Below are 17311 nucleotides of genomic sequence, written 5' to 3'. Positions count from 1 at the left end.
TAAAATTCACCTATTTAAAGTGCACGAACCAACGTTAACACATATTTTACTGAGAGCTTTTGCTATCTGCCAAGCACTGCGATAGGGTCTGAGGATACAGCTGCGAAGGAAATGGAACTAGTTCCTGTCTTCACAGAAATTATAGTCTGGGAGAAGGAGACAGGCAGACATTAACTAATAATTGTACAAATAATTACTTATTATTGTGATAAATCCTACAAAGGAAAAGAGGGTGCAATATGAGCACCTGATAGAAGGCCCTAACCTAGTTTTGGGGCCCAAGGTTCTCTTAGAAAGTGAAATTTAGACTTAGTCCTATAGGGTGAGTGGGAATTAGGCAGGTGAAAAAAGTGCATGGAAGGAAGGTTGTTGTGGGTAGACACCTAGCCTGTTTCACTCTTTCACTCATATTTGCCGAGATGAAGGTCCTGAAATTATTTCCTAAGATAAATCATTGGAACTAAAGTCGGTAGGTCAAATGTGTGTGGATCTGTTTTCCCTCCCGCCTCACCTCCTTCCTCTTCTTTCTTAAATTTTTACTATGTCTTGCATTGCCGGAAGGGTGGTAGTTTAGGAGTCTAGGGAATTGCAGGTTCCCTGCTATTTTGTTGCTTCCTTCCTGAGATGCTTCAGATGGGGTTCCAGGAGACTTGGAAAAGATGACCCTGCGGCAAATCTTTGTGAACCGAAGCTAGTGGATAGTTGCAATGCCACAAGTGTGGAGAGCATCAAAAGATCTGAACATTCAAATCATGTTTCAATACTTCTGAAGTGTAATAAGAAATGTTTTTATTTTCTCTTAGTTTCTTCCTTAAGTGTAAAAGCATTAAGAGCTCCATTAAGTTCTAATTTTGATTGATTTTTCAATAACTATAATGAACACATTATTGTGGTATCTGGGCAGTTTCACTATTTAAATACTAAATGTTATTAAAATTATGAGCATTTTTTGGGTTAGTATTTAAATTTCCAGTTTCAGTTATAAATTCCAAGCAAAAAAAAATATATACATAAAACAGTTTACAAAAAGTGCATGAAATAAAATGGGAATTAAAAAATCTGTAAACAGGAATAAGAAAGAAAAGCAACTTAGTCAAGTCAAACTAATAAGAGAAACAAAATGAGTTGCATATTCAAATTATGTGAGAGTAGGAATCATGTTGTATTTATTTCACCTTCAATTCATAAAGCAGCCTCTTTATATTTAGTTTTTATTAAAAAATTATTTTGCTTCTCTCTTTCCTTAGATACCTTCATTAATTTCCCCTCACTTTATTTGGATCTTGCCTTAAATGTCATCAGAGAGTTCCTTCCTGATCATTCTAATCGAAATAGAAGGTCCTGTCCCCAGATTCCTAAGTGGTCTCCCAGCTTTTACCCTTGCTCCATTCTGATCCATTTTCCATGCTGGTGTTAGAGCGACCCTTTGAATTCCAAGCTGGCTCATGCTGTTCTGCTTAAAACCCTCCAATGGCTTTCCATTTCCATAGAATAATTCAAACTCATGCATGGCCCTCAAGGCCTTACCTGGTCTGGCCACCCTTCACCCTTATCTCTGGGCCTTTTATCTTTTAAACTTTCTTTTTCTTGTGGGCTGAATTGTTATCCCTGACTCCAGATTCATATGTTGAAGTTCTACCCCCCTCCTCAAAATGTGACTGTATTTGGAGATAGGATCTTTCAAGAGGTAATTAAATTAAAATGAAGTCATTAGGGTGGGCCATAATCTCCTATTACTGGTGTGACTGGTGTCCTTACAAGAAGAAGAAATTGGGCCACAGCCAGGGAAGACCTGTGAAGATTCAAGGAGAAGACAGGCATTTACGAGCCAAGAAGAGAGGCTGTAGAAGAAACCAACTCTGCTGACACCTGGATCTTGGACTTTCAACCTCCAGAACTGTGAGAAAATAAATTTCTGTTGCTTAGGTCACCCAGCCTGTGGTGCTTTGTTGTGGCAGCTGAGCAGACTTGCGCACTTCTGTGGACTCTTTAGCCACTTAGAACTCTTCATAGTTCCTAAAATAGGCCAAATGTGGTCTTTCCTAAGGGCTTTTGCACTTCAAGTTCACTCTGCATCAAGTGCTTTATAGAGATAATCTGCACAGCCCATTCCTTCACTGCATTCTGCTCTCTACTCAAATGTCACCTGTTCTGGGGAACTTCTCTGAGACCTGTTTTAAAAATAGTAACCCAGCTTTATCATTATCAATCTCTTTACCCTTATTATTTTCTTTGTAGCACTTATCGCTGCATAATATACTTTAATTAATAATTATTATTGTCTGTCTTCCTTCACCAACTCTTGCCCCAAATGTAAGAATTAATTTTGTTCTATATGTTGAGTGCCTGTAATAGTAGGCACTCAATAAATATTTGCTGACTGAAAGAATAAAATCGATATATGAAAATTTAAATCCCAAAGCTTAAAAGTAGAGTAACTATAAAGGCAGGCTATACAATGCACACATATACAATACACACACTTAAAAAATCACATTCTTTTAATTGCCAGTGGGTTTCAGAGGAAGGACTTATGGTTCTTAACTTCAGGAAACCTAAAATCTTAATAAACACATATCACTAGTTAAAATTAGATGTTTAGTCAATATTTGATTTTCATTAAGATTTTTAGTCTCCGAAAATTTTAATTAAGTTTACTTTTGATAAAGTTAATAACTGTCACCCAATGAAGACTTAATTTAACATTCTTTTAAAAAGGAATCTAAAGATACACCATGCTGTAGGAGTATTTTTGGGGAGCATTAAAAACTTTCATACGTAGAGGAGAGAAAATTCCTCACATGGACAAATAAATATTCAAATTTAAATAAAAAGAGAACCATGCTAAATGACAACTGTTTTAGGCCAACTTGAAATAGACATATTGAAAACCACCAGGACGAGATGTTCCACAGCTGCTTCAGTTTATTTGGGTCCATAGATGGTGACATTATGGCAGCCATAAAGAAGCCACATAGACTAACAATAGAAAATTAAACCTATGTAATTTTTGGCCAGATTCAAATAGACTCTGGCTGTATAGATGTGCCTTCCAATTTGATTTTCCATTACATGGTATTTGCACACTAGTGCCATCCTGAATTATATTTTTTTACCATTGCCTTTTAAGAATCTCTGCTTATCAAACTGAAAAAAGTGTAACTCGTTTTCTTAAGGTATTCAAAATTATTTTTAAATTATAAAAGTAAAGGACCATGTTAGAGAATATTTTGAAAATGAAAAATATTATCCAATTGTCGTCTTTTTGATAGATTTGTTCTTAGAATTTAGAGTTGTAATTAAAGTATATGTATATTCATACCCTGATTTTTCATTCCATTTTATATATATTTGTTTTACTGTAATATTTTATAAAATGAATGATACTGCTTCATAATGGTGTTTTAGTGGTTGCCTACAACTTAGTTATGTGAATGAACCATAACTGATATAACCATTTTCCTACTCTGAGACATTTAGCCCCAAAACTTCAACTGCTACCCCCAGCATTATGCTATTTTAAATTACAATTACTATTTTTGCATTTTTTAGTTTCTTCCATATTTTGGGTCATTCTTTACTATAAATGTCTAGAAGTGGGATTCCTGGTGGGTGGAAAGGGTTAACTCAGCAGCTCTGGGTCATTCGAACCATGCACATTACCTAGAAAGGGCTGTTTTCATGATGCCCTTGGTTGGCTCCTGGGAACCGAACTCTTGGAATATTCTGACCGATAAGAGTGTGTTGCATGTTGGGGGTTGTGACCCATACTACAAGAGTTTTCCAGGGGTTTTTACTAACAATGTGATTTATGGTGAATGCCTTTCCCTCTGAGGGTTTGGAGCTTCAGTAACTGAGGTCAGTCATGTAGGTGTTATATATATATGTGACTGACCCCCAATAAAAACCTTGGACAACCCAATCCAAGTGAGCCTACCTTGTCAACAAGACTTTGCACATGATGTCACAAATCATTGCTGGAGGAATTATGCACATTCTGTGTGACTCTGCTGGGAAGGGATTCTTGGAAGCTTGTGCTGATTTCCTGCAGACTTTGCCCCATGTAGCTTTTCCTTCTGAGATCTTACTATATCTTTTCGCTATAATAAACTGTACCTGTGAATACAACCTCTGGGTCCTCTGCATCCTTTTAGGGACTCATCAAGCTTAATGGTGGTTTTTGAGACCCCTGACTCCCCTGGCTCTGTTTGCATTTAGTTGTAGATAATGGAAACTACTGTAGCTGGTTTAAGCAAAAAATGTTTAATACTCATATATTCTGTGCTTTCCAAAATAGTTAAAAAGGCTGAGAAAGTAGACAGAGATTCTACAATATATATATATATTGTAGTTAGAGGCAATCTCCTGCTTGAAAGCTGGGGATTATGAATGAACATATAAATCAACTATTCTGTGTTGGTGACAAAAAAAACAAAGCACTCATTTATATAGTGCATGGCTAAACAATTTTAATTATTGTTGAAAACTCCTAAACAAAGTAAATGGAAGGCTAATTTTATTTTTACTTTTATTAAGCTCTTTAATTTATATTTTCTTCTCAGTTTCCTCATCTCAGCTTTCCTTCGGGCTCTGCGTCTCTCGAATTTTCTCCTAAATAACCACCAGAGTTACCTTTGAAAAAGGGATTTGGGCTTTGAGCCAGGCGATTCGAGCTCTGAGGTGAGATTTTTGCTCAAGAACTTTAACTGTTGGGAGATGTAACATCTCATCCAGATGCCAGGGCAATAATAACTATGATAGATGTTTATATACATAAAGGTTGGCATAAATAACACATAAATTTCCTAATTTCTTAAAGGAACTTATTGCTATACAACTGCTGGATTTTAGGACACTGTGGTAATTTTTACAAAGCAATAGAAAACTAAATACAGGATATTTATGATACACTACCATAATGAGATCCTATTCTTTTACCTGTTACATGTATATGTACAGAAAAATGTCTAAAAGGATGAATGATAAATGCTGACAGCAATTATCACTAGGGGGTGAGACAGTAAGTGGCTTTTACTTTATTCCTTATATTTCTTGAATTGTTTAAACAATTTAAAATAAGCATATATTACTTTGGTGATTAGATGGGAAAAATAAACTTCTTAAAAGGTGGGAAAGAAAATAATTTAAAAAGTATATCCTAAGTACCTTAAAGTGGTGTAGAGATTTAAATTACATAACTGATAAGAATGTTTTTACAAATTGTGCAGTATTATGAAAATGCAATGTAGTAAAATTTTCTAAGTCTCAATCTCTCCTTCATACTTAGAATTAACAGGTCTGATGCCTTTAGGTACATTTAGTGAGTTTCAGAACTTTATTTTACAGGGATTTCTATGGCATAACAATGTTTGTGGTACTCTTATTGAAAATCATTTATAATAGTCAAATTCTAATAATTTTTGCAACAAGCTTTCATTAAATTTTCCTAAAAAATTGAAAAAGTTCACATTATATACCATTTTGAACTTTATTTTCTAATATTTTCAAAATAATTTACTGTAAAATGTTAGTTTCAAAGAAAATTTATAGAAATTATAAAGCAACTACAGGGTTCTTTACAGTAAAATCTAAGGCAAAAATAATTTTTTGCAAGTTGAAAATTTATCAAAAGGTACAAGTGGATTATAAATATATTTTGCAATCTGGTGGATTTAAGAGCACTTTAATAAAAGTTGTCTAGTTAAATTACTATATATGACATGTTTGATGAAATCCAATCTGAAAATCTAACATCAATGATCACTTCTTTTTGCTAAAACATAGAAATAATTTCTCTGAAAAATTCATGAGTACTATGAAGAGTTTGATATCTTCATAAAGATTCTTTAATAAGTTCAGCTAATCTCTGGAAGGCCTACAATAGAAAATAGATAAGAATTAATAAAATTAGGATGCTATTTAGGAAGTCTGTCATAACTTTAAAAATTCAAACAAAGAATAGCCACCTCAGGTCAAGATAAGGCAATGAAAAATCAAGTTTAACCTCAGTTTTATCTTATTAGGATGCCATAAATATCATAATATATGTAGGTATAAATATATCTGATTCCCAGGATTTTTTTTGTTGTTCTTATAGCTCTCAAGGTCATAATTTTCTTTTTTCCACATCAAACATGATTTTATTTTTTTCATATAATCTCTCACCTGCACATACATTCTATATATGTGCAGAAAAATGTTTTAATTGCCCAACTCCATCCTTATATAAAAGCAGAGATAGCTTATGAAAAGCATATTTAATGACATGAGAAAGCAAGTAAATAAAGAACACACAAAGAACCAATACATCTACAAGGATAAATAGAACTCTTCTTAAGGTTAATGACAATAGTCAATTTATAGATCTTTTGGATTCTCAGACACACATTCCTTAGGAACTTGTTTCCTTGGTTGTGTTATTTGGTTAAAGCTACACTTTGTGATTAATTTGAGAATATTATTTTATTTGACCCCTGCTGATATGCTTTTTTCCTCAGTGAAAGAGACTGAGCCTTCATAAGTTTGTACTTTTGGTTCATGTTAATTCTAAGAAGGAAGTAAAGAGCTTTTCTTTATAACATATTGGTAATCAGCCAACACTGTTTAGTAGGTCTGAAAACTACTCATGAAAACAACAAATTATAACTACAACTTGGTCTCTTCATTTGTCTATAGAAGTCTAGCAAAAAAGTCAAATTTGTCTTTTAATGGTAATTCATGACTTTTCAACTAATACCTGTTTTGCAGAAACTCAAGAAGACAGTAAATTATATCGTAACTCACAAAATGAGCACGTATACCAAAAAACAGAATTTATAGTTAGTGTTACTCTAAAGAAAATATTGTACCTACCACATCCATTTGTTCTGGAGAAGCCAAGGAGAAGGATGCTCTAAAGTAAGGGCTGGGAGCTGAGCTATCGATGTAGAAATCATTTCCAGGAACCATTAATATCTGAGTTTACGGAAAATAAGTGACATACCATTAAAGAAAAACTAAAAGAAAATATAGGTAAATCCAATCTCAGAATGAGGAAAGACTTTTTAAAACTAAAAGCAATTAAAGAAATCACAAGAGAAAAATAAATTTATGTAAAAATTCTGTATGACATACAATAAATAAAACCAAAAGCACAGAAACTGGAAAAATGTTTACAATAATTATGGCAAATGCTACCTCTTTTCCACATGTAAAGAATTCACAGAAACTAAGAAGAAAAACACTAAAATTGTAGTTTTAATGGGTAAAGGGCAGATTATAAAAGAAATATAAATAGAAATGGTAATAAACATGAATACATGCTTAACCTAACTAGAAAAGTAACGTAAGTTAAAACGATGAGATAACATTTTTTAGTTATCAAATTTGGAAGTGATTTTTAAGCTGGGATCTGAAAGATAGGTAGGTGTTGGCTAAGCAAAAAGTTGGGGAAGAGTATTTTAGTAGGAAGATACAGAGTGTGAATTGGCTCCCTCAAAGAACTGAAAGAAGGTACAAAATTTAATACATAAAGCAAAGGAATAACAATGTTAAGTGTGTCAAGAACAATGGTGAGAACCACTGCGATTCTTGATGACCACTGTGGCAGATAGCTCACTCTGGCAAAGTACATTCCCTCTGCTTCCTGGCCATACGAATATATTCTATTCCCCAGCCTCTTTCTAGTTATATGTGGACACATGACTGAAACCTAGCCAGCCAATGGATGTGAAGTCATGTGTGCTCCTAGGCCTGACCCATAAAATTCTCCCCTGTGTGATTCACCATGCTCTTTCCATTCTGTAGCCATTTGTGAAATCTATGCATTGAAGACTGAAGAGTAAGGAGGTGGAAGGAACCAGGGTCTCCGAATGACCATTTGGAGCAGAGATGCCTGCAGATCACATCGTTGTAAATATTATGTGAGTCAGAAATAAATTTCGATTGTGTTAAGTCTTTGAGGTTGTTATGTAGTACAATCATGATATTCAAAAGCATTAAGTAAACTGCTTGTTACACAGTATGAATCTGGGCACTGTCTACTAAAGTAAGATGAGTTGGGAGTGAATTGATTTGGGATACTCTGGGGAAAAGATTTCAAGGCAGAGAATGGGATTTTGCATCCTGATTAACAATAAAATGAAAATCATTTCTCTTAAATAGTAGAAAAGTTTTGGCATGTGCTAAAAGCAAGTTGCTGTAAGAAAAGGAGGGTGTGGTAATAATTTCTTTGCAAGATGACCAAAATCTAGGCTAAGGCAGTGATGATAAAGTTGGAGATTATTTAGAAAAAGTTAAGGTACATGCAACAGGATATATGGAATAAAGGATGAGGACTGAAAAAACTGCAATTAAATAAGGATACATAGTCTGTATCCTTAGCACATAGCTCAGAGATACATACAAACAGCTAATTATCAAATGTTCTTAAGATAATAGCATTGATAGAAAAGCAAAGAAAATATAAACTTGATTATTATGCTAAAATATATTTCTTTGAAATAAATCAGTTTAGTATTTATTAAGTACCTAATGTATGCTGTTACTAGGATCAGAACAGTCCATAAAGCATGAGTCCTGCCCTCCAGTAAGATGATTAGAGAAGATGAATGACTTTCCTAAGCAAGTGGAACTGGCACTGGAGTCCAGCCGGTCAGTTTCTAGCTCTAGCCTTTTAGCAGCCTCCTCTCTTAGACACTAGCAGAGTGCTCTGCCAACATCAACACAATCTGTTCTTTTATACATATTGCTTCGAGAAAAAAAATGATACTAGAAATAGATCTTATTGTTTATAAAAAGACTGACAATCATGATAAAAGAATTAATTTATTTGGTAATTTGAAAAACTATGCAGAGATATATTTAGATTTCTAAGCTTAATCAATGCCCCAGAACAAAATCTAATTAGACTTATGATTGAAATATAAAAGGAGAAAAAACATAGAAGAAATCTTCATGGGTTAATTTGAATTGAAAACATTTCTGTGTAATTTTAACCATATAAAATAATTGCACAGCCAAAATACTAGCTATATGCAAACTTTTCAAGAAAGTACACCACAAATGGTCATAAGATCTGGGTGGAGAAATTATGGGCTATTCAAAAACTTTTCATTATATTTTTGTTAAGTTTTTAAGTTTGCTACCATGAATATGCTTTACTTTCATAATCGGAAGGGGCGGGGAACCCTCTATTCTAAATATTAATGGCTAATACTTATTGAGCATTTACTATATGCCAGGTAGTAGTCTAAATGCTTTACCAATATTAACTCATTTAATTATCATGGCAACCTTATGAGGGAGGGATTCTCATTATTTCTATTTTACAGGTAAAACTCAGAGAGGGTAACTTACCCAAAGCCACACATCCAGTAAAGGGTGGAGCTGGAATTCAAACCCAAGGAGTGTCACTCCAGAGAGTGCTCTTAGCTACTAAACTAACCAGTAGCTCAGACTAATGACTATATTTCCATTAATTTAGATAAGAAGAATGGTTATGTAACCTAAAAATCTACTATGATTTTAATAATGAGATAACACATCTGATATTAAAAGATTATGAGTTGAGGTGGTGGGCAATGATAAATATGTCTCTCCATTTTTATTTAAGTAAGAAATTACTTTAAAGAAAAAGTATAACCCCCCCCTTTTTACCTCTTTCTTAATGGCCTTTTCTTTAATCAGTTTTTTTACATCATAAATGCCCTTAATTTTAATCCATATGAACATCCCAGCAGTAGGAACATGCCACTCTGCCAAACCTATAAACAAAAGAAAGGAATAAATATCGCCTGAAGCTATTTTTGATGATATCAAATACATTGTTTAATGATATAATTGCATAACTATTAACTAGTATTTCCAAAAAGATTCCTTTACTGATAGCATTTAAAAATACATAATTTTATAAGTTCTGAAAATTGATGTACTGAGTTTATTTCAAAAAGTAAGAGTGAGTGTGTGGCTGAAAGGGAGGAAAGGAGCCCAGTGTGTGTTATTTACAATTTTAGTCAGTCTTAGGGTTGGGCAAGAAATATACTACCTATGTCTATTTCCCTTAGATTGAAACAAACCGAAGCCGAATATGACTCTTGCAGTGTTAGAAGAGGATTCTTCAACTCTTTCTAGATTCTTCCAGTTTTCCAATAAATCCTATCATTTATGTAATAATTTAGAAGTCCAATAGATTAGTTTTTATCAGCATGTAATTAATTATGAAAAGAAGTACTTAAAATCCAGTAATTCCAGGTGCATTTGTAGGCTTTATGCTTCATTGAGGCTCAGGATAGAAAAACCAGGAAGGAAAAGTAATTATTTTGGTTTTAATTATATATATTTCTTTAAAGTTGCTGTTAGTTAAAACCTTTTCTTCAATTCCATTGTAAATGGTAGAACAGTACTCTTAGCATAGAGATAATTCTATTTTTACTGAGACTTCATAGAGAACAAGATATGACAGAAATAAGGAATTGGTTTTTTTGTTTACTTACTATTATTAATATCAAAGGCATTTTTAATGATATAATTAAAGCCATGTAATTCGTTTTACTTTCTTTTTTAAATAGAAAATTAAATCTAAACCATCCTGCAATCAAATTAGCAATAGATAATATTAAATAATGTTAGTGATTAAAAGGCAAATCATTTGTAAGAGAAATCCTCTGTAGATTGTACTCTTTTGTCTTTATATAAGCTAGTTAGAAAAGAAGTATATTTGATTGTTTCACAATTCCTCTTCTATTTAGAGGAAAATTTTGAAATAACTCTAAAACCTTTCGAGTATAGATGTTATTTAGCTTTAAGTAACTTATCGCTGGTTGATTATTAGACTAATCGATCTTTTTTTTTTTTTTTTTTAAACCACAAATTCTTTGCAACAGACAGGTAAAAAAGAGATAGGTAGAAATATGCCAGAGCTTGCAGACTGTTACTTCTGAGATTATTTATAGGGTAATATTTTCTTGACAAGAATATTCCTGCACTCTTGTTTCTTTGCCCACAGGATTATTAACAATATTATGCAGTTTTATCACCCACTGAAATAGATGCTACTGTTTAGCACAGGATGGGATATATGTCCCACTCACCACTTAACCACTTCTCTGCAGCTACCAATAATGCATCCTTCTGGTTCCTATAGAAATCGATAACCCTAGAAGAAGAATAAAATAAAAAGGAAGTGTTTAGTACACTGACTGCAGAAGCTAAAAGGCTCTGGAGTCCCGTCTACAAGAATTTGTTTTCTATCTTGATAAAAATGTTGAATGCTTGATAAGAGAATAGAGCATATTTATTTGACCTGTCTGGTGGCAAACTTCTTACCATTATATTTTTTCCTTTATTGTGGAATAATTAAAAAATGACAATTAATAAAGCAAAGTCCATTTATATGTAAAATCTGGAACCTAACATACAATACCTGTCTACATGAGCCAGAAAGCCCTCTTCTCCCCATTGGTATAAGAGCTGTGCTACCAGAAGCTAAAAGAGATAAGACAATAACAAATGTCATAGTTTATCCTCTAAAACAGGTTTTTTTCCCCAATCACTCTTGATTACATGTATACCACCACAAGAAAATATAACTAGCTGACTAAGTTTTATACAGTCAGTGATTTAAAATAGATGTTAATAACAATAAAAATAAATTTATATTGTACTTGCTAAGTGCCAGAAATTATTGCAATATATTAATATATTTTAGCTAATTTAATATTATAATAACCTTATTAGGCAGGTTATTATTTCTATTTTACTGATAAGGAAATACAAGGGTTAAGTTAAATTTCCTGAGGTCACAAAGCTCGTCACAGAGCTTGGGTTCAAGTCAGATTGTCCAGCTCCTGTTCCATGCTATTAATTACCATACTGTACCTCTTCTCTAAATGTAAAAAACATATAGTAGACATATAAAGTTATATATTTGAAGATTCTTCTATCTAAAATGGAAGTTCTAAATGTTATAAATGGATAGTAAAGTTTTGTTGATAACAGATACAAAAAGAAAAGGAACAAGTCCCAAACTCAATAAAGCACTCTGTAATGTAAAATATCAAGTGAATGTCCTATTTTACAGAAAGTTCCCTAAGAACTTTGAGTTCTTAGGTAGCAATTCTGTCCTTAAGATCTGATTCTCAAGATTGCATTAGGGAGGGACTCAATTATTTCTCAAAACTTGTGAGGAAGTTTATACATTCTCTAAAATCAACTCTATTTCAATTAAAATACATACCAACCAGTGTCTTTAGGACAGGTTAGCACATGTGCAGTGAAGGCAAACAATGAGTTACTAAACAAGTTTGGAGTTCTTGTTCTCATTGTAGATTCTAAGACAATGAAGCTCAAGCTACATTACTGATTCCAGCCCAGTTCCATTTTGTTCGGGTCAAAAGTTTTTATGAAGTTCTTGTGATAGATGCTAGGTACACAACATGAATAAGATAGCCTGATTCTCAGGGAGTTAGGTCTGTGCCACAAAATAACGCCAGATTAGTTCCATTCTCATTTGTCTTTTAGAATAAACATCTGGTTTTCTAATTCAGTACATATTACAACTAGAGATTCAGTATCAGTGATTTCCCTCCCTGCCACCTTAACTTGGTCTTACTTGTGAGCATCTAATTTTTATTCTTAACTGATTTAAATTTTTTTTTTCTATTTCCTAAATTGTCCTTACCTGTGTAAAAGTGCTGGTGTGCAATGTTGCAACTTGCATGTGTAAAACAATTCTCTCTATTAAGGTTTTTGGACCAGTTACAAATCCTATTCTCAACCTACATAAAAAAAGAGAAAAGGCACAGCACAATACCAGTCCTGTACTAATTAATACATGTCATTTTCCTGATTTCACTAGGAAAAGACTTGTGACCTGGGGCAAATGGTCCTAGACAATTAAAATATTCTAATAAAACTAACTACTTCTTATTTAAAATACAAATTTAAATTTAAGTGTACATTTAAAATATAATGCAAGTCTAACCAAGTATTTCTAAATATGCTCTTTCATATACGAAACTGAAAACCTGACCATTCCCTCTACTGGGGATGAACAGAGAGAACAGGCCTATTTTTATATCAATAATTTAACTGCTGTTTTCAGGCAAATGGAATACAAACATATTAAATGAGAAGAATTGTTTAGACTAAAGATGATGAGGCACAGTTTCTATCTCTTTTAGATCTAGCCTTAAGTTAGAGAATAAGGGCTTACCCAGAGGAGAGGATTTTTGAAAAAGAGTCAGTTCTGATGACACGCCCATCAACGTCCATTGAAAGAAATGTTGGTGCCCAGGGCTTGAAACGGGAAACATAAATACTATTGGTTTGAGAACTCTGTTAGTGACTGCATAGTTAACTTTATGTAGAGAATGGGAAAAGCATGGATTCTAATGAACAGCAGCAGAACCATCTTTTCCATTATCTTTATCTCAACTATTTAAAATGGAGTAAAAACAGAGATGCATGTTCTTTTATTAGTATTTGCATGTTTTGATTACTTTTCTGCCATTCACACACACACACACACACACACACACACACGTGCACACACACGAACACACACAAGGGTTTACTCCTTTGGTTAAGATGCCATTATTAAGAATTTAGGGAAACCTCACCCAGGCCCTCCTGGCCCTAAGGACTAAAATTCAGGATTAACAGATTTAGAAACAGATTTAGAGGAAAGATTCAAGAAAAACTAGTTTGGATAAGATATAAAGAGGGTCAGAAGCATTCAGGATTGTTTAGAGAGAAAATGTTGATCCTTAGAACTAGAAAGATAAAAGATGAAGCTGATGATGAGAAATTTAATCAATATAAATTATTTGCTTCAAAAGTAGATGTATACAAGAAAGGGAGCCACAATCACATTGAGGATGGGGTGTAGGGAGGCAGACATACTATTCATTCAGGCAAACCATATAGAGAAATTAAAAGTTTTTCTTTCCAGTAGATTTAAAGGGGGAATCAAATCCAAGTATATGTTCTCAGCAGCCCTGAGAGCAAATAAAGATAGTGTTTGAGTTTGAGAAACCAGGCATTGAGAGTCTGTATCACTACTACTGTCTGTTAGGAACAAATGATTATGAAAAGTGGCATACCTATATAGTGAGAAGAAACCTAAAAACCCATTCTACTGCAAGTAAGATCCAAGACCTTAAGGATAGGGATGGCAAATATGTGGCATGGTGCCAGTAATGCCTTATGTCCATAATGGATGTCACTAATTGATCACAGTCCTCTTTCTCTTTCAGCTTGAAAACAGCTTCCAAATCTTGTGTTTGTCCAAATGCACAGTACGGAGCACCAGCTACCATTTTAAAAGTAAGTTATTTCTAGAAAGAACAGTAATACCAAAATGAGAAGTACTAATTCCATGATAAAACTAAAAGGCTAAAAGTTGAAGTGGTAGTAAATTATCAATCATTTAATTTCAATGTAAAGGTGGATTAGCTGTCAGGCTAAAATCAAATGCAGTGTAATAACTCATAACAGTTTATCTTCTAATTGTGAAATAAGTTCAATTGTCACTTACCTTGTTGAATTGGAGAAAATAGTAAGGATCATCTTCTATTATGAGGAAATCATATTTTCTCGCAAGCTAAAAAAGGTTAAAGTAGTATATTTATTTCTTAACTGCTATATAAAATCAAAAGCATTTGGAACCATAATTCTTTGTCTACATTCATTCAAGAAGCTATTGAGTGCCTACTGTCTAGACCAGTGGTCTCCAAACTTTTTGGCACCAAGGACCAGTGCTTCTATGAGAATCTAATGCCTGCTGATCTGAGGTGGAGCTGAAGCAGTGATGTGAGCACTGGGGAGCGGCTACAAATACAGATGAACCTTGGCTCGCTCACCTGCTACTCACCTCCTGCTGTATGGCCCAGTTCCTAACAGGTCACAGATTAGTTTGGGACCCCAAACTAATGAAGATGGATAAGGAGGCACTAGAGGCTCTCGTTCTCATGGAACTTACATTCTAGTGAGAAAAAATGAAATATACATAAGCCAATGGATAATGAAGACATATTAGATGGGGGACTTTACAGCTATGCAGGACACTAAACAGGGTGCTCAGTATGACAAGAAGGAGCCAGCTGTGGAAATATCAGGGAAGAAGCTTCTAGACTGAGAGATGAGCAAGAGCAAAGGCCTTTGGGCGACAAAAGAACTTGGCCCGTTTAAGGGTTGGAAAGGCCAGTGTGACTGCAGCAAATGGGCTACAAGAAGGTTGATAAGAGGCCTGAGAATAGCTGACCAGGACAGCTTTGCAAGGCAGATAAAGGACTTGGTATTTTATTTTAACTGTAGCGGGAAGCCCCTGGAAGATTGTTAACAGAAGGACAATGAGACTGGCTTTCCATTTACATTTCAGCAGGGGGAGGACAAGAGTGGCTGCTGTGTGAAGAATGGTTAGAGACCAAGAGTGGAGTGCAGCAGGGGTCTGGTGGGGAAAGCATCCTAGTAGATAGCGAGGGAAGGAAGCTGGTATCTAAGTAGGTGGCGACAGAAATGGTAGTGGAGAGAAATGGATGGATTTGAATAATTTGTTGGTATACTCAACAGAATGGGTTGGATGTAGGGGCGGGGGTGAAGAGAGAAGAGAAAGAGAGGAATAAAAGGTAATTGTTCATGCTGGCACAATTTATGGAGATGGAGAATGTGAGGGCCTGCGAATTGGAAGTTTGGGTGTGGCTGGACAAAATCAAGAGTTCTATGTGGCCATGCTAGGTTTGAAATGCCTATTAGATATTTATGTTGGATGTTGGATGCAGAAGTTGAGTATTAAAGTTGTAAGCAGAAGTCTGGAGTTCAGGGGAGAGATATTTCATTATAGAACAGAATTACAGCCATAGAACCAGATGACACTGTCTAGGGAGTGTATAAATAAGAAGAGAAGCTCAGGACAGAAACCAGGAGTGTTTGATAAAAATAAGGCAGTATTTCAGTATATGCAGTCATGCACCACGTAATGACATTTCTGTCAACGATGGACTGCATATACGACAGTGGTCCCATAAGATTATAATGGAGCTGAGAAAACAATATGCTGCACGCCTGAAACTAATGCAATATTAAACGTCAACTGCAATTGAAAAGCAAACAAATAATAAAAAAAATGAATAAAATGTGGAAAAAAAAATCATATCACCTAGTGACATGGTGGCCATCACAACATCGTAGCACAATGCATTACGTGTTTGTGGTGATGATGGTGTAAACAAACCTGTTGAGCTGTCAGTTTTATAAAAGTATAGCACATAAAATTATGGACAGTAGTATAAATAATACTTGATAATGGTAATAGATGACTGTTACTGGTTTATGTATTTACTATACTTTAGTATATTTTAGAGTGTACTCTTTCTATTTATAAAGAAAGGTTGGCTGTATAAACAGTAGGTAGTGTTATGGCAGCAGCAGCCTCATGCATCTCCTGTTTACCTTGTCTCTTGGTTGCATCATTTTCTCTTGTGCTTGATTTAACCTCGTATTGTTTTGTATAGTAACATGCTGTACAGGCTTGTAGCCCAGGAGCAATAGGCTACATCATATGGCCTGTACCATCTAGGTTTGTGTAAGTGCACTCTATGATGTTCGCACAACTGCAAAATTGCCTAATAACACATTCTCAGAGCGTGTTTCTGTTGTTAAGTGGTGCATGACTCTGTGTTCTTGAACAATATTGTTTCATTATAATGTTGATGAGATGCTGTAGGAACTTAACTCTTGTTTATCTCAATTAGCTTATGATACAACTGATTTTGTTATATGTCATTTTGCTTAAAGTTGCAACGTTAAGTGAAGATTTTATATTTATACACACACATATATGTACGTATATATGTATACTCATATATACAAGATTTTAAACATTTCCTTTTACTCATTATATATGTGATTCTACTACACATAATTAAATTCTATATATTTTAACATGGGTTTGGTACTTATTTTAACAGCTATTTGTAGTGAAAGGCTAGGGAGCACAGTCAGGTACACGAAAGACTTTATAAAAAGTCACATTTCTCTTATTTTTGAAAGATTTCTGTATAGCTCCATATTGTTTGATATTTTAAAAAAATGTTTATGGTGAAAAGCTTAGGCATTGTAGTCAGGTACCTAAAAGAGACTTTACAAAAGGAACATGCCTCTTAATTTTGAAGAATTTATTTTTAACCTGACTTGACAAAGAGTAAGAAAAAGAGACAATTCGAAAATACAAATTAAAAATAATAAAAATCAAACTTGGGGTCAAATATTAAAAATTCTCATAAAATTTAAAATCAGGCCAAGAACACTATTTCTTTTTATGAAAATACCAATT

General features: G+C 34.1%; 1 protein-coding gene across 2 annotated transcripts in view; it reads right to left on the bottom strand.

Moving 5' to 3' along the window:
• Window positions 1-5833: 5833 nt before the first annotated feature.
• The window catches only part of AADAT (aminoadipate aminotransferase), a 21662-nt gene continuing 10184 nt past the window's right edge, over window positions 5834-17311 (bottom strand). For both annotated transcript variants that reach the window (XM_006906319.2, XM_006906318.3), the window contains 8 exons: window positions 14516-14581; window positions 13193-13275; window positions 12659-12755; window positions 11402-11463; window positions 11070-11134; window positions 9637-9743; window positions 6853-6954; window positions 5834-5875 (listed from right to left, as the gene is read on the bottom strand). In XM_006906319.2, coding sequence (XP_006906381.1) covers window positions 5834-5875; window positions 6853-6954; window positions 9637-9743; window positions 11070-11134; window positions 11402-11463; window positions 12659-12755; window positions 13193-13275; window positions 14516-14581 — 624 coding nt within the window. The remainder of the gene's footprint in view (window positions 5876-6852; window positions 6955-9636; window positions 9744-11069; window positions 11135-11401; window positions 11464-12658; window positions 12756-13192; window positions 13276-14515; window positions 14582-17311) is intronic.

The sequence above is a fragment of the Pteropus alecto genome, unplaced genomic scaffold, assembly GCF_000325575.1.
Source record: "Pteropus alecto unplaced genomic scaffold, ASM32557v1 scaffold50, whole genome shotgun sequence".
Taxonomy (NCBI): domain Eukaryota; kingdom Metazoa; phylum Chordata; class Mammalia; order Chiroptera; family Pteropodidae; genus Pteropus; species Pteropus alecto.
This window is presented reverse-complemented; position numbering and strand designations above follow the sequence as displayed.